At 33.8% G+C, this 22,620-nt stretch overlaps 2 protein-coding genes across 2 annotated transcripts; one reads left to right on the top strand and one right to left on the bottom strand.

The window, feature by feature from the left end:
- The first annotated feature begins 3,288 nt into the window (after nt 1-3,288).
- Nucleotides 3,289-4,440, top strand: LOC105774713 (transcription repressor OFP8). Its single transcript, XM_012597272.2, has one exon. The coding sequence runs from the start codon at nt 3,379-3,381 to the stop codon at nt 4,279-4,281; it is 903 nt and encodes a 300-aa protein (XP_012452726.1). The 5' UTR covers nt 3,289-3,378; the 3' UTR covers nt 4,282-4,440.
- Nucleotides 4,441-6,222: 1,782 nt separating this feature from the next.
- On the bottom strand, nt 6,223-6,819 carry LOC128041679 (secreted RxLR effector protein 161-like). Its single transcript, XM_052631970.1, has one exon. The coding sequence runs from the start codon at nt 6,817-6,819 to the stop codon at nt 6,223-6,225; it is 597 nt and encodes a 198-aa protein (XP_052487930.1).
- Nucleotides 6,820-22,620: the final 15,801 nt, after the last annotated feature.

Here is a 22,620-nt window from a genome sequence, read left to right as displayed (position 1 = left end):
TTCACAATTTCAAGCCCATTATAGTCCACTATAGTTAGTGATGGTTTAATTACCAGTAAAGTCCTTTAATTTACCTTTCTATAAATATTTGACAACCTTAACTAATAGCAATAAACTTTTTCAACTTTTATGATTTAGTCCTTTTTACTTAATTAACTTTCTAAACGATAAAATTTCTTAACCAAATTCTAATACAACACTAATGATCTCATAAATATTAAATAAATAATATTTACAGGCTGACATGTTGGAGTTGTGGTCCCGAAACCACTATTTCTAACACCATTGAAAATAGGTTGTTACAAAAGCACTTCTACCAAATAGGAAAAACTCAGGCCTATTAGAGACCATCCCACTACAATGAAGCTTCTTATGTTGCTGATCATTTGCACGTTTACAATTAGGAATTGGTTCGAAACTGTTATTGTAGGGTTTCGTGTATTTCCCAAAAGTTTCTCGTGTACTTCTTTACTTTGAGGTTTAAAGTCGTTCATGTAACTCTCTTCAAGGAACGTAGCATGAGTCAATATTATCTCATTCTCTACGAGGTAACCTAAGAATTCATCTAATAAGTATTCCTCACCTCGATCAGACCGAAGTGTTTTTATGGGTAAACCTAGTTATTTCTCCACTCCCGCACGAAACTCATTGAATTTATCAACGGTTCCACTTTTCTAGTGCATTATTTACACATACCCATATTTGGAATAATCATCTATAAAATTTGTGTAATAATCGTAACCACCTCACGCACTAACATTTATTAGGCCACGTACATCAATATGCACAAGTTCTGAGGGTTCACGACCCTCATCTATTTTGCATTGAAAGATCGCTTAGTCATCTTACCTTCCAAGTAAGATTCACATTATGGAAAATCAACTTCCTTCAAAAAATTTAAAGTTCCATCTTTCACAAGTCTAGTGATTATTTCTTGGTTAATATGACCAAGTCTTAAATGCCAAAGGTACGACTCGTTAGAGTAAGAAGTCTTAAGCCTTTTATTCGTTAATTCAATTTCGAGCAATACGTACATCTTTAGTTTGATAGAATAGAGATTATTTGACATCCATCTATATAGATAAGAGTTTGATTTCTATAAATTACAATATTATTAGTAAAAATCATGATCAAGCCATCTTTAAACAAACATGCAACAGAAATTAAGTTACTCTTGAAACTAGGTACATAGTAAACATCTTTCAAAATACTCTTCCTAAAATTATCAAAATAAATATGTCCATATCTTACTACTTTAGCTGCCACACTTGTCTCATCTTCGGTTTGTAACAATAAATTCTTATTTTTAAGATCTTTCGTTTCTTTGAACCTTTATAAAGACTAGATAATGACTAGATAATTCTTCCACTCTTTGCAATTGGCTTTGAAGTACACCTTCTTATTGCAGAAGGAACACTTAAACTTATATAAGTTTTTAGGCTTCTTAATTTTCTATTTTCCCACTTTTTATGGTCCAAAGGACTTAACCTTATAAATAATTAATAAATTTAGACCAAAATAAGTTATATTTGTTCGAATAATAAAATATTATGTTTAAATAAAATTTATGAAATTAATAATTTAAAATTATAAAAGATAATAACTTGAAAATATTTTTTATTTTTTTATTAAATTTGTATAAGTTTTTTTGAAAATTATTATAAAAGAAAAGAAAAACATTTATAATAAATTTCCCATAGGAAGCGGGGCAATTATACTAGTTGAAATTCAAAATGAGGATTCTTGGGGGACATCCTGGGGTGAGCAAAACTCGATTTGACTCGAAAAAAATGAAAAAAATTCGAATTTCGAGTTAAACGAATCGAGTTATTCGTGTTAATCAAGTTATTCGAATCAACTCGAATTTTTTTTCTAATTTCGAGTTCGAATCGAGTTGAGTTTTCGAATTCGAATAACTCGAATAATTCGAATAATTCGAATATCAAACTATAATATTTTACATTTTTACCCTAAACTCCCAAACTTTTTTACTTTTCCCTCAAAACTTTTACTCCTTCCCACTTTCCCCCAAAACTTTTACTCCCCTCCCCTCCCAACCCCCCAATCTACCCAAAATCCATTTCTCACCAAAATTTTACTCTTCCATTCATTTTTTCTCAAAATTTTACTCCTAAAAACCCTCAAAACCTTTTATTTTCTCCCAAAATTTTTACTCCCTCCCACTTTTCCCTTAAAACTTTTATTCTCTTCCCATCCCACCTCCCATCTACCCCAAATCCTCCCCCCTCCAATTTTTTTTTTAATATTTTCCCTCCAAAATTTTACTCCCCCTATTTACTTTCCCTCAAACTTTTATTCCTCAAAACTTTTTATTTTCCCCCTAAACTTTTAGTTCTCACCCTTTACTCTCAAATAAAAAATCAAAATTATCCAAAAAAAAAATCAATAAACATAAATAGTAATAATTTTATTTATATATACTATTTATATTATTAAATTAAATTTCACATTTTATATTATTTATATTATTGAATTGTTTAGTCATATTGAATATTTATATTAAAATTGAATTCTTAATTATGCCATAAAATATTCGTGTTAAAATTTTATATTGGTATCAATTTCATATTTTATTTTTAAAATAACTTTTATTAAAAATTATATTTTATATTTAATATATTTTTAATTCCAAAATATATAGTGACAAGAATCAAGATAATTGAAACAACTAAGCAAAGATAAGCTAACCAAGATATAAAAATTAATAAATAAATTATGAGGTGATGAAAGTTAATAAAAAATTTGATTAAGGTGGACAAGTTTTATTACGATGGGTGACAATTGTTATAAGGACCCAAAATTATTTTTTAAAATTTAACTCGAACAAATATATTCGATTCGAAATAAAGTTAAGATGATAAAATGAGATTCGAAAACTCGATTAACTCAAAAATTTTCGATTCGATTCGATTTGATCGAATACTCACCCTAGGGACATCTGATAAAATATTTTTTCAAAGTGAGTAACTGGAATTGCGACTTTAAAAATTAAAAGCCAATAAAAAAGGTTGGTGGGTGTGATTTTCAACTTACTTTATATCACTAATTACTAATTAAATTGTTGGCGGGCAGCCGCTGCGATTTTCAACCTTACTATATATCACTAATTATTAATTTAATTTGAAGTCAATGATGTTTTACCTTTAAACAAGACAAGACACTGGCGTAATGAAATTTAAACCAAAACTTTCACAATAAAGACAAAGAAATGGACGAAAAGAACAGCAGAAAGTTTCAATCATACAACTCAGTAAATTATTATAAAATCATTTATTTAAATAGGATTTCCTTGTTCATTTCATAGACTACTGCTCTCCCTCCAGAGAGATTGGGAAAAAAAACCATCTCTTCGTGGAGATGGAAAATCGATTCAGGCTACGAATCTCTCGCATGTTTCGATCCTCGTTTGGCTCCTGCCGGACCCGGACCGTCTCCGACGTTGCGGAAAAAGTTGTTTTCTCACTTGAAAACCACAACAGGTTCCGGTGCATGGAGCCATCGTCGACGTCGCCACCTAAGGTTCGACCCTTACCTTCCATTTGCAAACCCAGATACCCTGAATCTCATCAACCAACCCAAGGCACAAGGCGTAAAGTGTCTGCTTGTTACCCTCCTTTTCTTCTCTCTGCCACTGATTTTGATGGCCTCAAGTGTCCTCCCGCTTCCCCTATATCGCCTTTGAACCTCTTCTCAAACTGTGAAGACTTCGGTTTCTATGAGAAAAAGAAGAGCTTAGCCAGAAAGAAGAAGAATAACAAAAGGGTTCACGTTAAATGCAAGAATATGTCGTCCAATTCCACATTTTTCAGCTCATCTTCTCATGAAAGTGTTACTTACAGCAGCAATTATGGTGGATGTGGGTGGTGGTTTAGCAGTGAAGATGAAACCGAAACTCTTTTCTCTTCAAGAACTCTATCCTTGGATTCAACGGAATCAATCCGGCAACATTCTAATTACCGGAGAAAGTACAACACTCGTCGGAGAAGAGCTAAGAGCTGTAGCTGTAACATTGGGGTTTTACCTTTGGAAGGAAGGAATACAGTAAAAGACAGCTTTGCAGTGGTGAAAAGTTCCGATGATCCCTACAATGATTTCAAGGCATCAATGGTGGAGATGATCGTCGAGAGACAGATATTTGCAGATCAAGACCTGGAACAACTGTTGCAGTGTTTCTTGTCATTGAACTCTCATCACCATCATAGGATTATTATTGAGGTCTTTACAGAGATTTGTAAGACCTTGTTCTCTAACTGGTCTTAAAATGTAGAACAAGAAGCACAAGCAAACTGTTGTCTTTGTTTGCTCTTTATTTTACTGCATGTTCTTAGGAAAGTTAGCAGCAGTAGCAATAGTTTTCAATTCGATTTTAGAGTTCTAACCCTTAATTAACGTTGTTAATAAGATAAGCTTTCATCCATATATGCCATCCATAAATTTTGTTTTTTTTTTCCCCTCAATATCTTCTAACAGCGAATTTGATTGTTTCGATGAAACCCCGAAAGTACAGTTTTTGTCTTGAAATTAAAAAGGGAGTAGTGTTTGTTTGCCTTCCATTGACATATTACTGCAGGGGAGAAAAGAATTGCTACTGAAAAGATGGGCCAGGTAGGCAATGGAAATTTGAGAAATATATTTGTTTTTCTTCTGAAAGGACAGAATTGTCAGCTTACTGAGATATAAAGATTAGAATTTGTAGTTTGAATTCAACCCTTCTTTTCTAACAAGGGTAAATTACATTTCATCTCCAAACTATTACTAGATTTTTCGTTTTGATTACTTAATTATAGAATTCTAAAATGAGCCGAAGCTAGAAAGCTGACCCCACTCGATCCAAGCTGAGAAAGTTTATGCTTGTAAGCATCTGAATCAAAATAAAAAATAAAATAAAATAAAATCAAGTTTCTGGCAAAAAAACTAAACCTAAAAGGACTCGTAATAATAATAAAAAGTTTGACCCTAAGATCAATCCAATGTCACGGGTCATGCCTAGCCCCGTGACACTAGTTCGAGCTTCAAATAATTTTAATTTAAAACTTAAAAAAAACTCGAATTTATAATTGAACAAGCATTAATATAAGAGTAAACTATAAGAATAGTCACTCAATCATGTCTTTGGTTCTATTTTGGTCATTAAACTATTAATTTTTTCAATTTAGTCACTCAACTTTTCGAAATTAAATTTTTTAGTCACTCTCTTATTAGTTGCCATTAGATAAGTGACGAAAAGCTGACGTGGGTTTTTTTTATTGGCCAAATAATAAATTTATTCCTCCGATGTTTACATATTCTATTAATTTGATTCTAAATCTAAAAATTTAACAAATTTAGCCCTTCATCGTTTATAAAATTTATCATTTTAGTTCTAATTCTGAAAATTTTAATAAATATAATCCTTAACATTTACAATTTTTTCAATTTAGTCCTAATTCTATAAGTTTCAAAAATGAAAAATATTAAAAAATAATTTTGGATAAAAATATACAAATGATTTAAAATTTAAAATTTTTAAATAAATTATAAATAAAAAACCAAAAAATGTGTATTAAAATTTTAAAAATACATAAAAGGAAAAATATACCAAATAATTCAAAAAAGAAAAAAACATGAAATTGATTGATGGGTAATAGAGAGAGATGAAGTTGAACATCCCCAAGGGACATGAAATCGACAAGGTAATCTCCCTTAGTTTAGTTTAGCTTGTATTTTCAATTCATGGAATAGATTGCCTAGGACTTTGGTCGTTTGTGTAAAATAAAATGGTGAACTCAATAGAGAAATGCAACACAATGCAATCTGTATTTCTCATAACTTTGAAAGCAAACAACAGTGGCTTTAAATAGCCTTACAGAAATAGAAAAGCTAAAAAGAAGCTAACGTATCCCACTAACTCAAGAAACTAAAAAACTGAAACAAAGACTAATTCAAAAACAATAACAAACTAATATATGCTCCTAATAATTAGGAACTTATTCAACAAACATAAGACTTCTTCAAACCTAGCAATACCCTCCCCTAAACTAAACATACCAGCTATATGTTAGTTTATATAACTGCAACTTCGAATGCCAAGTGCTTCTCTGAGTTTTTCGAATTGATCGAGCTTCAAGGGTTTGGTCATAATACCAGCTACTTGCTCACCACCTCCGCAGTACTCCATGCTAATTGATCCATCAGATAGAAGATTTCTTAAAAAGTGAAACCTTACATCAATGTGTTTATTTCTTCCATGAAAGATTGGCTTTTTGCAAGCTTAATGGTAGAGGAGTTATCACAAAAAATTTTGACTGGTTTGCTTTGGGTACCTTTAATTTGCTTCCAAATTCGCTGCATCCATACACTTTGACAAGCACATGAGGCAGCAGCTACATACTCTGCTTCTGTAGTTGACAGAGTAACAACGGGTTGCTTCTTTGATGCCCAAGCTACTGCTCCTCCACTTAGCATAAAGACATAGCCTGAAGTACTCTTTCGATCACTCAAATCTCTAGCATAATCACTATTTGTGTACGCCATCAGTTCATGTGTGCAATTCCTCTTGTAAAGAATGCCAAAATCTGTGGTAGCTTGAACATAACTCAGAATTGTTTTAGCTGCCAGCATATGTACTTCCATTGGATTTGACATGAATCTACTAATCAGACATACACTATACATCAAATCAGGTCTTGTGACTATCATGTAAATCAAACTTCCCACGATTTGCTTGAATAAGGTTCCATCGACTTGTGCTCCTTCTTTTTCCTTTGACAATTTACTGCTAGGAACTATTGGATTCCTAACTCTATTGCAAGCCCCCATTCTGAATTTTTCAAGAATTTCATTGGCATATTTCTTTTGGTTGATGAAGATCCCATTAGTGCCTTAATATACTTTTATTCCCAGAAAGTACTTCATCTCACCCAGATCAGTCATTTCAAACTCATTTTTCATTGAGTTTTTGAAACCTTGCATCATTAACAAATCATTACTTGTAAAAATAAGATCATCAACGTAGAGAATTACAATTAGAATCTTGTTATCCTTACATTTCTTAACAAACAAAGTATGATCACAGCAACTTCGAAACCTTATTTGATAAAGTATCATTCAATTCTGCTGAACCATGCTCTCGAAGCTTGTTTTAAGTCGTACAGAGCCTTCTTCAATTTGTAAACTTTGTCCTCTTCCCCCTTCACTTTATAACCTTGTGGTTGAACGACGTATACATCTTCACTGAGCTTACTATGTAGAAAGGCACTTTTAACGTCGAACTGAAAGACTTTCCAGCCATTTCTTGCTGCAAGAGCTAATACCATTCAAATAGTATCCCATCGTGCTACAGGAGTAAACACCTCATTATAGTCTATCCCCTTCTTTTGAACATATACCTTGGCCACCAATCTCGCCTTGCACTTATCAATTTCTCCATTTTCGTTCAATTTTTTTCGATAGACCCATTTAACTCCAATCACTTTCACACTAGAGAGAGCTTTTACCAGCTTCCATGTATGATTCTTCTCTATTGCTTCAATTTCAAAATCCTTCACCTTCCTCCAATCTTTTGATTTTACTGCTTGTTCATAGGATAAAGGATCACCAGTAGATAAAAATAACACAAAGTTTTGTACCTCATCTTTTTAGATACCTTCTCCAATCGTGTAATCATTTAAATATGCTGGAGCCCTTCTTTCTCCAGTTTGAGAAGCTGTTGCTTCATTATTGGAGAGATCTGTTACGTCACTTGAGGTGAAGTTCTCATCACCTGAATCTTCATCGTTTAAATCTGATTCGTCTTCACCATTTTGATTGTATGCCTGTTCATAGGCTTCTCCCCAATCTAATACATCATTTTTGGTTTCTTCTTTTGTACTACTTCAAACCCAGCCTTCATTTTCTTCAAAAACCACGTCTCTGCTGATGGTGATTTTCTTTGTTAGTGGATCAATCATTTTGTAACCTTTGGATTCTTCACTGTAACCGATCAGAACTTGCTTTTGGCTTCTTACATCTAGCTTTTGTCTTTTTGACTCAGGTACATGAACATTTCCAATGCATCTAAACACCCGAAAGTATTCAACATTGGGTTTAAGGTTACTCCTATAACACCCTAACCCATATCCGTCGCCAGAACAAGGTTACAGAGTATTACAAGAATTTACAGATCAAATATAGATATTTTATAACAGTTAACATTCATGTAATATATTATACATAAACTCCCTTATATGATCCCTTGAGGCCCAAATATGCATTAGAAACAAGTCGGAACTAAACTGGGTACTCAGAGAATTTTTTGCAAAATCTCAAAAAAAATTTAAGGTGTAGGGGACACACGCCTGTGTGGTCAGGCCGTGTGAGCAGACACGCCCGTGTCTCAGGCCATGTGGGCATTCAAAATAGAGCACATGACGGTGTCCCATACCGTGTCCAAATTAGGGTGCTTACTGACTTGGATCACACGGCCAAGCCACACTCCTATGTGCTAGGCCGTGTGAGCATACTGACTTGTAAAATTAAGGTGCAGGGGTCACACGGCCAAGCCACACGCCCGTGTGCTAGGCCATGTGGATAATTTTGAACATTTTTTCTTAATTTTTAAGTTGCAGGGGACACATTGCCAAATCACACGCCCATGTGCTAGGCCGTGTGTCCAACAGGCTGAGACACACTCTGGTGTCTCTGCCCGTATAAACAAAATAAGACCATTTTTCAAGCCATATTTCTCACCTTTTTTAGCTTAAACCTAAACACATCAAATAGAACATATATAAGCCATAACCAAGCAACCAAAACAAGCTAAATACATGATTTAAACATATCATATTACCTTATACATCCAAGTATTCAATCTTACCAAATTGATCAATAATATATAACTTATTTGTATTAACTATACCAAGTCAAACCATACCTATTAGTTAACTATCATTTAAACATACCAAAACATATATCAATGGCTTCTTCCAACCATAAATTTACATGTCATCATTGGCCAATTTTAGCTTATACATGCCATTATAACCAAAAATTTAATTTACTATTTATACCGAAACAAGCTGTTGGATAGATTGATAGTGTGAGATATTTCCGCCAAGCTTCCAACCCAACGAGCTTTCGAAATACTATAAAACAGGAGAAATAAATCAGAGTAAGCATTTAATGCTTAGTAAGTTCGTATATCGGGAAATTAACTTACTATTCATTTATATTTAAAGTAAGCATGCAAAATTCATCCAAATAAAAATTTGGCAATTTTGCCTAAACACATATAATCTCAAGAAACATGTTAGTCATGTACTTTATGTGAATATCAAGAATCAATGATGAGCTCATCATGTAAAAATTTTCATATGCGTATGCTTTCCACATCATATATTCATATAACATGTACATTTCCATAATAATTCATCTCAAATTCAGATTATCCCATGTCGGAACTTTGACCATTAAATTTATTTGAAATATCGATGGACACTCGGGTAGTACACATGAAGTGTATTATTCTATAATCTGTAAATTCATATTCAGGAGTGCTCATTAGAGCACATAATTGGGAAACCGTCTCTCAAGCCTTATAACGGGAAGCTCATGTGAGCCATGAAACGGGAAGCTTACTCGGGCTATATAATAGGAAGCTCATAAGAGCCACATTTAGGAAGCTCATGCGAGCCAATAACGGGTAGCTCCGAAAAGCCATTAATCAGGAAGCTCCAAATAGCCATATATTCAGAAATTCAAGCGAGCCATATCAGGAAGCTTCGGAGAGTCATTAATCAGGAAGCTAACAAAGAGCCTTTAATCAGGAAGCTCACGAAGAGCCATATATCGGGACGCTCATAAGAGCTGTGGTATGTCTACAACACATGCAGAATCACAACCAAATCGGGATGCTCTGAATAACTATTAACGGTAGGCTCGAGAGGGTCAATAACGGGACACTCTTTTGAGCTATGGTGTGTCTACAACATATGTAGGACCACAACCAATTCGAGAACCCTGTATCCATCAAAATTTCATCTATTCAAATAGAACTTAACATTTATCAGGCTTTCTTGGATATGTAATCAATTTTATATAAATAGAAATTTCACAATTCACATATACATCATTCAATTCAAACATATAAATATACAAAATTTAGTTGATTCAGGTGATTCAGGTGATGCATTGGCTACTCTAGCTTCGTTGATTCAGGTGAACATATTTGAGGTAATGAGGCTTATTCAGATGAGTATCTATGAAACCCCAACTCATTGCTACAGTATTGAGGAGGAGGGAAAAGATTATCATCCTTGGTATCAGAGTATCCTACAGTATGTGAAGAATCGGGAGTACCCTAGTCAAGCAACAGAGAATGACAAGAGAACTTTGAGAAGAATAGCCATTGAATATGTCTTAGATAGGGAAGTGCCATAGAAAAGAAGGAAGGATCAAGTACTGTTAAGATGTGTGGATGCTGTGGAAGCCAAGAAAATTTTGGAGGAAGTCCATGAGGGTATCTGTGGGACGCACGCCAATGGTTTCACCATGGCCAGACAGATCATGAGATTTGGATACTATTGGTCCACTATGGAAGGAGATTGCATTAATTATGCCAAGAAATGTCATAAATGTCAGATTTATGGAGATAAGATGCATGCACCCCCTTCACCACTTCACGTCATGACCTGTTCATTGCCGTTTTCCATGTGGGGTATGGATGTTATTGGGCTGATATCACCAAGGCTTCTAATAAGCATCGTTTCATTTTCGTAGTCATTGATTACTTTACCAAGTGGGTAGAAGCTGCTTCATACGCAAATGTCACGAAGTCAGGAGTCAGCAAATTCTTGAAAAAGGAGATCATTTGTCGATATGGAATGCATGAGAAAATCATATCCGACAATACGTTGAATTTGAACACAATAGCTGAAGTTTGCAGTCAATTTAAGATCAAACATCATAACTCATCGTCGTATCATCCAAAAATGAATGGTGAAGTGGAGGCGACCAATAAGAACATTAAAAGAATTGTGGGGAAAATGACTGAAACGTACAAGGATTGGCATGAGAAGCTATCATTTGCTCTCCTTGCTTATCGAACATCTGTTAGAACTTCTACCGGGGCAACACCTTTTTATACAGTTTATGGAATAGAGGCAGTATTACCCATTGAAGTTGAGATCCCTTCTCTACAGGTGTTATCTGAACTACATTTGGACAAAGTCGAATGGGTCCAATCTCGGTATGATCTGTTGAACCTAATAGAGGAAAAGAGGTTAAAAGCTATTCACCATGGGCAAATGTACAGAAACGAATGATGCGAGCCTATAATAAAAAGGTTCGCCCCAGAGAATTTTGCGAAGGAGACTTGGTGCTAAAAAAGATTCTTCCTATGCAAAATGCCTTTAGAGGAAAATGGATGCCAAATTGGGAAGGTCCTTATGTTGTAAAGAAGGCCTTTTCCAGTTGAGCTTTGATCCTAAGTGAGATGGATGGTAAAAGTTTGCCAAACCCCGTAAACGCGGATTCCTTCAAGAAATACTTCACTTGAAAGAAAATGAGACCAAAGTGAAAACCCGCAAAGGGCGCTTTGCTTTCTAAAAAAAGGATTTGGAGAGGCCAAGGTGAAAACCCGCAAAGGGCGCCTTGAGACTAAAGGGGGTTTGAGTCGAAAACCTGAAAATGTCGACTCAAATATTGATCGGAATGGGGCATGAGGTGATTTGAGCTGCTCAAAATTTGAAAGGGGCATATGGTGATCTTGTTATACCTGAATCAACAAGAAAGGGCATGCAACATCTTGGAGCATTGACAGAGTACTGCAGATCTCCTAAACACATGTCAAACTCAAAATGGTCTTCAGAAAGTTTGTACAGAGAAATTCAAGCTACTATAATTGAGGCACCTAGTTCTTATTTTATTGAATGTGTTATTCTTAAAAATACCTTTTCCTTTCTGCTAAGATACACATTCTCAATCAACTTCTTTGTTATTCTTTTTTCGCTATCTTCGATATTTTATCTCTTGCGAGCTATGCTCAGAACCAACTTTTATCCATTGTTATGATCTTTCAGCAAACCTGTTGCATTGGAATAATGATTAATGGACTAATAAAATTTTCACAAAGGATGTTTTGCATATTACTCCGAAAAGTTTCTAAATAATGCGGTAACCTAAAATAGGACCATTATTTAGAACGAACCAGGATTAAAGGTCAGAAATCTAAAAAGGAAAAGTCTGAATTAAAACAATCCTTTTTGGAGTTTATTCAGAAAGCATAAATTGAACAATATGTCAGCAATAATCGTGAGTTGGTAAGAAGAGATCTCTCTGGAGGAAATTTCTTCGCGCACAAATATTTGATGTGGCACTTTGAGAATGGTATAAAAACCAAAGAATTACACGTTGGGTATCCTTCAAATTGCGATGGGAAAGGGTTGAAAAGCCAGATCTCCTCATTTTTGAGTCCCATCTTGAGAATGAAGATGCAACTTTTGCATCCCAGTGGATTAAACTTAGGAGTTTATGGTGGGGGCAATTTAATTAAGTGTTTCATTGAAAGCACCAGCCAGGAAGGAAGGTGTTAAAGCACGGTCATCACAAAAGCCTTAATAGATTTTGAGTAATACAGCAACATCTTGCATTCATGCAAACATCATTCACATGTCTAGTTAGGAGCATTTGATTCATTTTGATCATACCATCCTAATCCTTAGGCATAATTAAGTTTACCAAAAGGTTATGTTCCCTAGAGAACAAATTAACGAGTAAGCAGGTCTTATCCCCCTGAAGTTGCAGTGGGACAGATCGAAGATGGCAAATCTTATCTCCTTGAGGTTGCAATGGAGCAGATTGAAGCCGATAATATTATCTCCCTGAAGTTGTAGTGGAGCGAATTAAAGTAATAGATCCTATGTCCCTGAAGTTGCAGTGGAGCAGATCAAACTGATGGACCTCATCTCTCTGAAGTTGTAGTAGAGTAGATCACATCAGAATTATCTTTAAAGTTGCAGCAGAACAAGTTGAAGCTACAAGTCTTATCTCCCTGAAGTTGCAGTGGAGCAGACTAAGTATAGCAAATTTTGTTCTTTAAAAAACTACAAGTTACAAATCCTATCTCCCCGACGTTACGGTGGAGTGGATCGAAGCACCAATTCCAATACCTCTAAGGATGCAGTAGGATGAAATGAGGCAACTCGAAGAAGAAAGAGCACCAAGGTCCAAGCACGACCGGGCAAAATTGGTCCTCTAGAGTCTTTGCTCTGTTCCCGTTACACGACAACGAGCAAAGACGGGCAGTTGTAATAGGCCCAATTTGCCCGGCCGTAATAAAAATATAAACCAAATAAAATTAAAAGTCCAAAAGTCCAAAAATACAGAAACATTAAGCCCAAACCTAATCTAAACCCTAGCCCGATTACAGAGGCCCAACACCTAGCCTAATTGAGACTGAAACCCTAGGCAGCAACATTCAGCCTCCAAGCGCCGCAGCCAGCAGGGTTCCCTCACGTGCCCCACGAACCATGCCCCCGAGCCACTCCCCACGCACGTAGCAGCACTCACACGAGCCTCTTCCGCGCGTGCCAAGTGTCTACCCTTACGCGTGCGCCTGTGCCTCCCTACACGCCACGTTCCCAGCCCTGCTCTCTGTACCTGCAAGAGACGAACAAACGAGTAGCAAAAACAGACAACAAACGAAAAGAGGAGCAGAAATCGGCAGTAAAAAAAAGAAAAAGAAAATAAGAAAAACAGAAGGAAAAAATTTTGTATTCTTTTCTTATTTTTCTTTTCGGGTTATAAAAACCCCATGGATGTACCCTTTTTCGACAGATATTCAATATACGCAATCAAAATACAAAAAAATCACAATACCAAAAGGTGATTCCTATTTTGTCTTTCGCAGATTATTTTCTTTTGTTTTCTTTCATTTTACATCTATTGATAGTTTGTTGGGAGAAAAACAGTAAAAAAGGAAGAGGGATATACCTGGTGACCGCAACCACTCTCTCCATAGTCATCGGAGTCGAGTAGGGGTGGGAGGATCTGAGGAGTCGAGTCGTCTAGCAGTAGGAGGGTGGAGGCTAGGGTGTGTTTTCAACAAACTGTTTTTTTGGGTTATGGGGGGCCTTTTATAGCGCGTAAAACGGCACCGTTTAGGGCCTGTTTCAGTGGCCCTTAAACGGTGTCGTGATGGCCGATTAACCCTAGCAACCCGCGTAGTGACCCGATCCGGGGAAGGATCCGCGTGTTTTGGCCTCCGTTGGGCGATTTGCGCAAATGGTCCTTTCTATTTTTACAGCGCGTTTAAATCGATCCCTTTTATTTTTTTAATTTTGCTCTGGATTTTTGTCATTGTTGCATTTCGACCCAGCTTGCAACATCGCGTTTTGGGGAAGCGGGATATTTCCCAATCGGGCCCCCATGTAATAGCGTGCTGCAGCATGGTCCCCCACTCTTCTTTAATCTCAGTTGTTCCCTGTTAATTCGGTTTTGTTTGCGATTTAATCCTACTTGTTATTTAGTTTTTTTATTTTATTAGGAAATTTATTGTATTTTTCTTATCATACTTATTCTTATTATTGTATTTCTTTATATATTTGTTTTTTTATACATATAATTAACTTTATATTTTATAAAAATTTAATTTATATATTTTATATATGTATGAATAATATTTTTTTACTATACGTATGTATATATAATAATACATTATTAATTTCAAATGATATATTTATGTATGGAATCTTTATTCCTTTTAAATTTGTTGTTTTATTTTAACTTCTATATATTATTATTATGTACATACTATTATTTATACTAGATTTTATTTATATAAATCAAAATGTAGGCATTAATTTTAAAGTTATTCACTTTTATTTCATTTCATTTTTTTAATCTTTCATTAAAATTCATTCAAACCTTTTATTTGTTTTCTTAATTCTATTACCAAATTGTACCAAATATTTGTATTACTTATTGTTATTATTGTTTTTCTTTTGTTTTTCATTGATTATGAATTTAGGGTTGCTTAATTTTTAATAGGGATGTTTGTATAATATGATTAAAGTCGATGTTTGTATTTGCCTATTATTTGTTTAATTGTTTCTAGTTTAAGTTTAAATTGTTATTTATCTTCTACATTATGTGTATAGTCATTTAATCATGTTCCTTTGCAAGAGTCGAATTTTATTAAAGCTTCATATTTGTTTTATTTCACAATCTTTAAAAAGGGCTTGGCATTCATAGATTCTCGAGAAAATTGTGCCCTAACTTACTGGGCTTCGATTCTTCTCGATGAATTTAGATAACCAAGCGCCTATTTTATTAAAACCCTGCAATTATTAAATGAAGTTCTTCAGATTTCAAAATGTTTGATCCTAACTTACTGGATACGACATTTTGTTATCTCAATTTTAAAATAAAGGCAATATTTGGTGTTTAAGAATTTCGAGAAATTGGATCCTAACTTACTGGATTCTAATTTCTCGATTGACTTAAATAATCAAATACCCTTCTTAAAGTGCATGATTTTCTTTAAAAAAGAGGGGGACAAATTTATTTTCAAAGATTGAATTGTAGCACCCTAACTCACTGAGTGTGGCAATTTATTTCTGCGAAATGGGTGCACCTTATCATTCAATTTAATTTTTCAAGTTTTCTCATCAAGGAGCGTTTTTTAAAATCTTTTCAAGGTTTCGACATTAAGACATTAAGCAATCAATTCAGTACCAATTTTGGGCATTATGAGGATGCTAATCCTTCCTCGTACGTAACCGACTCCCGAACTTATTTTCTCAAAATTCGCAGACCAAAATCATCTTTAATGGTGAACCGGTCACACCTTAATAAAAAATCGATGGCGACTCCCATTTCCATTTTCAAAAGTCAATCCCCATTTTCTAACCAATTTAAAGAATGGTTTCGACACATATCTTAGGAAAAATTACCATTTTGCCCCTATACTTTTAATTAATTCCAATTTCGTCCCTAGGCTCGAAAAATGAAATTCATGCAATTTAACCCTTATTCCAAGCCTAACCGATTTTTACATATAACAATAACATTCATTGTATTTCATAAAATTAAAATTTTTCCATGAATTTTACATCTTTTCAATTTAGTCCCTAAATCATAATTTCATGAAAATTTCCTTTACAAAAGTTGTTTATCTATCAACAATCATTTATTTTCTACCATAAAGTCCATAATTCATGCATACTTATCCATGGCAAAACTTTAATACTTTAATAAATTTGCAAATTAATCCCTAGATAGCTAGATTAGGTTATTATGATCTCATAAATATAAAAATTACTAAAAGCGGGACAAGAATACTCACCTAATTTAGCCAAATAAGTTTGTCTTCTTCAAGCTTTTTAGCTAGGGTTTTCATGTATTTTTAATTTGGGAAGATGATGAAATAAGATAATATTGTATTTTATCATCTTTAATTATTTCTATTTCCAATTTAGTCTTTTCTTTATTTAATTTTCCATGGATGAATCATCATATTTATCTACTAACTCCTCTTAATGGTCTATTTGCCAGATAAGGACCTCCAATTTTGAATTCCATAGCTATTTGATACTTATAGCTACTAGAACTCAACTTTTGCATTTTATGCAATTCGGTCCTTTCTATCTAATTAAACATGTAATCGGTAAAATTTTCCTAACGAAATTTTAATACAACATTCCTATCATAAAGCAAACTATGTAATAATATTAAAATAATTTTTCTTCTGGACTCAGATTTGTTGTCCCGAAACCACTATTTCGATTTCACTGAAAACGGGCTATTACAACGCCAGCATTCTTCAGGGGTTTTATTCTTCAAGCAGGCAGTGGGACTTCTGTTTAACACATGCCACGTCCACTTTACAGTATCTGGCTAGAACATTTTGGGCATCTTTTTTCTTCAAGCATGCATCTCACCATGTTGAGAATGGTACGATTTTTACCCTCAACAACTCCATTTTGCTCAGGTGTATAAGCTGTTGTGAGTTGCCTTTTGATTCCTTGTACCTTGAAAAAATTTGAGAACTCCTCAAAGTTGAATTCTCATCCTCTGTCTGTTCTTAAACTGCACAATGATAAACCAGACTCTTTCTCCACCATTATTTTAAAATTTTTGAAAGCTATAAATGCCTCACTCTTCTCATTCAGAAAATGAACCCACAGCTTTCGACCAAAATCATCTATGAAAGTTAACATGTACCTCTTTTTGCTATATGATGCAGGTGAAATAGGGCCACAAATATCAAAGTGGATGAGTTGCAGTTGCTTTGCTGCTCTCCATTTACTCTTCTCTGGAATAGCTTCTCTATGTTATTTCCCTACCATGCAGCTAGTGCATCTATTTGTTGGTGTTCTAATTTTGGGAAGCCCTTCAACCATCTCCTTGTTATGCAAGAATACCAAATGTTTGTAACTTAGATGTCTATATCGTTTGTGCCAAATATCGCTGGAATCCTCATTATATGTGTTGAAGTAGGAGGCTGATGTCATGATAATATTTGTGCTGACCACAAACATTCTATTAGCAGTCATTGTAATTTCTATTCTAAGCCCACGAGTTGGATGGTATAGCTTGCAAGCTCCGTGTTTGATCAGAATAGTGATGCATCGATCTTGTAATTAACCTATACTAAGCAAATTATTGCATAAATCAGGTATAAAATACATATCACTTACTGTTTGGATTTTTTCTCCAAATTCCAGCTTGATGTCTCCTTTCCCTTTCACCATCAGTTTAGAGTCATTCCCAAGTCTTACCAAATGCTTGAATCCTTCATCAAGTCTTGTGAACCATTATTTGTTTCCAGACATGTGATTTGAACACCCGGAATCGAGAAACTATATTCCTTCACTTTTGTTTTGCTTTGGATCTACTTGTGCCATCAGTAGCATCTCGTCTTCATCTTCAACTTCTGCATGATGAGCTTTATTTTCCCAATTGGGACATTCATACTGATAATGCCCCAGATTGTGACACTTGTAGCATTCTATAGTTGCTTTATCTACACTCTGTCTGTCACGGCCTTTGCCTCTTCCACCTCGATCTTTATTTGTAACCTTCAAGACCTCCTCTTCCTCAATTGGGCCTGTCATTATTTGTTCATGAATCAACAGACTGCTTTAAATTTCATCTACCGTTAAAGTCTCAACATTGTTTGATTCCTCAATTGAGCATACAACATAATTAAATTTAGGAACTAAGGATCGCAGAATCTTCCTTGTAATATCAGCTTCTTTGACATTCTCTCCGCATGCTTTCATCTTCTTGGCAATTGAGAGAGTACTTCCGAAATAAGCATTGATAGTTTCTCCTTCCTTCATTCTCAATATTTCAAACTCAGTTTTTAGAGCTTGAAGTTGTGCTCTCTTGACCCTTTTTGATCTTTTAAACTTCTGCTTCATTGAATCCCATATTTGTTTGGATGTATCATCATTGAAAATGGTCTCCATGATTTCTCTACTTATTGCTTGGTAAAGATAATACTTCACTTTCTTGTCTTTCAATTGTTGTTCTTCAAACAGCTTTACCTCTTCTTCAGATGGTTCTCTCCTTGCTAGAATTTCATCTATTCCATCTTCTACTAGGCTCCAAAATTCCTTTACTTAAAGGAAATTCTCCATCAACTTTGCCTAGTGTTCATAGTACCCATCAAATTTGAGAACAGCAGGTTGCACAAACGGACCACTGTTGCAACTTCTTTCTGCCATTCTTCACACTCTTCTCTCGTGTTTCTCTCAAAAGAAAACTCTATTCTTTTCTTCAATCAAGCCTCTTGGACCAGGCTCTGATACCAAATGTAAAATAAAATGATGAACTCAACAGAGAAATGCAACACAATGCAATTTGTAATTCTTATAACTTTGAAAGCAAATAGCAGTGGCTTTAAATAGCCTTACAAAAATAGAAAAGCTAAAAGGAAGCTAACATATCCAACTAACTCAAGAAACTAAAAAACTAAAACAAAGACTAATTCAAAAACAATAACAAACTAAGATATGCTCCTAATAATTAGGAACTTAGTCAACAAACATAAAACTTCTTCAAACCTAGCAGTTTGATCAATGTACTTGCACTACCTAAGTTTGAAAGTTACTAATGACACGTCTAAGTAAAAAAAACCAAGGTGAAACTCTTTTTCTAGGTTTTCCATTTCAGGAAAGATTTCACATTGCTTTGTTTTCTCTACCTAAAAATTAGGTCTGTGTATATTTTAAAATAAAAAAAATAAAAAAATTGTTTTGTAATAGTTTAAAAAATTGTTAATTTTTAGAGGAATTTAATTAAATAATATGATATTAATCTAAAATATGACATTTAAATAGTTGGATTTAAGCCAACTTGATTTTTACTATATTTACGAAGGTGTCATTAGTTTAAAATGAGCACAATAAAAATAATGTTAAATGATTTTCTTGTTTTGGGGATTTTGGAGGCGTGTTAAAGGAATATTTTAAAATGAAGATTTTAAATATTTTTCTTTTTTTTTGAAATTTTAGAAATAGAAATAAATTGAAAATTTTAGTAAATGTTGGGAATAAATTTATGAATTTTTTAGAATTCAATTAAAATAATAAATTTTGTAAGTATTCATAGATAAATTTGTTAAATTTTTAAGGTTTGAGATCATATTAATAAAATATATAAACATTGAATGATTAAATTTATTATTAAATCAATAAAAATAATCTATATAAACTTCTCATCGCTTATCTAACAGTATGACATAGGTTTCCATACGTGAAGGACTATGACATTTGAACTTGGGTGTGCCCTTTTCGTTTTTTGCTGTTCTTTCTATTGGACTTGAAAGCCATGTGAGAATGTGCATAAGATGATGAGATTTATTTTTATAGAAAAGACTTTGGTAACTTTTGACATAATGTAAAAACCGAGAAGACACACATGATATAAAAATAATATAAAATTACTAACATATCAAAAGTTTATTAAATGTATAACATTTCTCTTTTCAAGTAAGTGGAGGAAGACAATATCTAAGGTTTTAATCCAGTATTAGATATTAAGTGTAAATTCTTTGTCCAGTGGTTTAGTTAACTAATGTCTATTAAGCCGAGAAGTAAAGAGTAAATTTTTTTATTTGAATGTTGTAGGTAAGACAACTTCTATTTACAATTTAATTAAGTTGAATGGGACTACTAAAATACTATAATATTAGTCAAAATTCACTACCTATAAGGGATATGCTAGAAGGAAAGGGATGGAACTGGGTTGCTTTCTTTCCTCCGTATAGGGCAAACGATTACATGAATAGGTAAATTAGTTGTTTTTTTTTCCAAGGGTAAATTACACCTAAATTCATTAAATCATTAGTAAATTTACATTTTAATCACTTAACCTTAAAAAGTTATAAAATGAGTAGTGAATTATTCGAAAATTTTCATTTAAATCACTAAACTATTTGAAAGTTTTTGTTTAAGTCATTGGGCTGTTAAGTTGTTTTTCTTTTAAATCCGACTAGCGAGCTCCAGGTAACGATTAATATAGTGGAACAATACCCATTGACAAGTAGAAGAACTTACCGTAGGTCCAATTCTATTTGATGGTCAATTTCGGAGATTAGAGAAGAAATTTGATTGTATTTTGATTCGCAGATTTGTGACGTTCAAAGCTATTTCATGAATAAAAAAACTAAACTATAGAGAAGAAAGGAAATGAGAGATTTTGACTTGTGCGGGCAATGTAAACAAAGAAGGCCATACAACAACAATTTTAGTAGTCCAATGATTTAAATGAAAAACTTTCAAATAATTTAGTGATCATTTTGTAACGTTTTGAAGTTGAATGATCAAAACATAAACTTACTAATAGTTTAATGACACTACAAAATTTAGTGGCTTTGGGGACAATAATAATCATCCCTAAAAGTTCAGAAATTGTCCTTAATAGATTCAAAGACGAATTAAGTCGTCCCTAACAATTGTCCTTTAAAATTGTATCTTTAAAAAATTTTGAGGATGAATATAAAAAATCATCCTCATAATTAAGGAAGAATTTCGTCCATAAATTTTCAGAGACAAATATCATCCCAAATTCCTAAAAACATATCAAAGTAACTAGAGATGACTTTTGTCCCTAAAGCTTACTACACCAAAATTGGGTTTTAGCGGCAGTTTTAGTGGCGTTTTTCGAATAAACGCCGGAAAAAATAGAGAATTAGCGGCGCTTAATAAGAAACGCCGGTAAAAACTGATCTTTAGCAGCGTTTTCAAGAGAACGCCGCAAAAAAATATGCAGTAGCGGCGTTTTCACATAAAACGCCGCAAAAAAAATGGTACGGCATCGTTTTTGTGGTCTTCGAAGGGCTTTAGTGGCGTTTCATTGTTAGCGCCGGTAATGCTGAGACCTTTAACGGCGTTTTTGAGTGTACGCCGCTAATGGTGGGTCTTTTAGTGGCGTTTGTGAGAAACCGCCAGTAATGTTACGATATTTATTGGCGTTTTCTACTGTAGCGTCGCGAATGCTCGTACCTTTATCGGCGTTTTTACATTTGCGCCGCTAATGGTGGAGGTTTTAGTGGCGTTTTTGGTCAATCGCCGCTAGTGTTAAGGTATTAGCAGCGTTTTTCTCTTAGCGCCACTATCGGTTGGTGGTGATAGTGGCGTTTTCTAGTAAATCGCCACTAATATTAAGGTATTTAGCGGCGTTTCTATCCTAGCGCCGCTAATGTTGGGAATTTTCCTGGCGTTTTTATGTATGCGCCGCTATTGGTTGGGGGTGATAGTGGCGTGTTTTGGTCAATCGCCACTAATGTTAAGGTATTTAGTGGCGTTTCTATCTTAGCGCCGCTATTGGTTGGGGGTGATAGTGGCGTGTTTTGGTCAATCGCCACTAATGTTAAGGTATTTAGCGGCGTTTGGTTTTAAAGCGCCGCTAAGGTTGGTTTTTTTGCGGTGTTTATTGGTAAGCGCCGGAAAATTAGTCTATTTAGTGGCGTTTGTTGAAAAGCGCCGGTAAAAAGCATTTTATCCTAAAATAGATAGTATGATTATAAATTTTAAAAATTGAATTACTTATTGATCAAGATTAGGTAATTTAGGGTTTTACGTTTAATCTAATTAATTATAATCATGTTGAATTATTATCATGATTACTAATTTAATGTATATAGAACTATTAATTTAAATTAAAATTGTTGTTATTGTGGATATGAATACCCAAAAAGGGTTACAATTTTAAAGATATGTTTTTATTAGGATTAAAAATTCGATGGATATATAATATTATTTAATTTAAATTCAAGGTTGCAATATAATTAGTAACTTAAATAGATTTGTGAATTTGAATTGAATTCATTCAAATTAAAATATATGCATGATACCTAACTCGCTATCATTCCTTTTGTTATCACTTCAATATTAAAAAAAAATCTCATACATATATATATATATAGTCGTTGTTCGTCCTTTGTGTTTTCATTTATCTATTTGATAAATTAAAAGTATAATAAAGTAGTTAAATAGAGAAATTTTTAATTAGAAATAAAAAATATATTAATGATTGGTAACTTTATATAAAAAATTTATAAAGATTAATATTGTGTATTGGTACTTTATACAAAATTATTAAATATTAATTATTGTTTAGTCGATTTTAAATATA

Source organism: Gossypium raimondii, chromosome 6 (genome assembly GCF_025698545.1).
Source record: "Gossypium raimondii isolate GPD5lz chromosome 6, ASM2569854v1, whole genome shotgun sequence".
In the NCBI taxonomy this organism is placed as follows: Eukaryota; Viridiplantae; Streptophyta; class Magnoliopsida; order Malvales; family Malvaceae; genus Gossypium; species Gossypium raimondii.
Note: the sequence above shows the minus strand (reverse complement) of the source record. Positions and strands in the feature narration are given on the sequence as shown.

Coding starts and splice junctions, on each gene's coding strand:
- LOC105774713 (XM_012597272.2), top strand. CDS start 3,379: ATGGAAAATCGATTCAGGCTACGAATCTCTCGCATGTTTCGATCCTCG.
- LOC128041679 (XM_052631970.1), bottom strand. CDS start 6,819: ATGGGGGCTTGCAATAGAGTTAGGAATCCAATAGTTCCTAGCAGTAAA.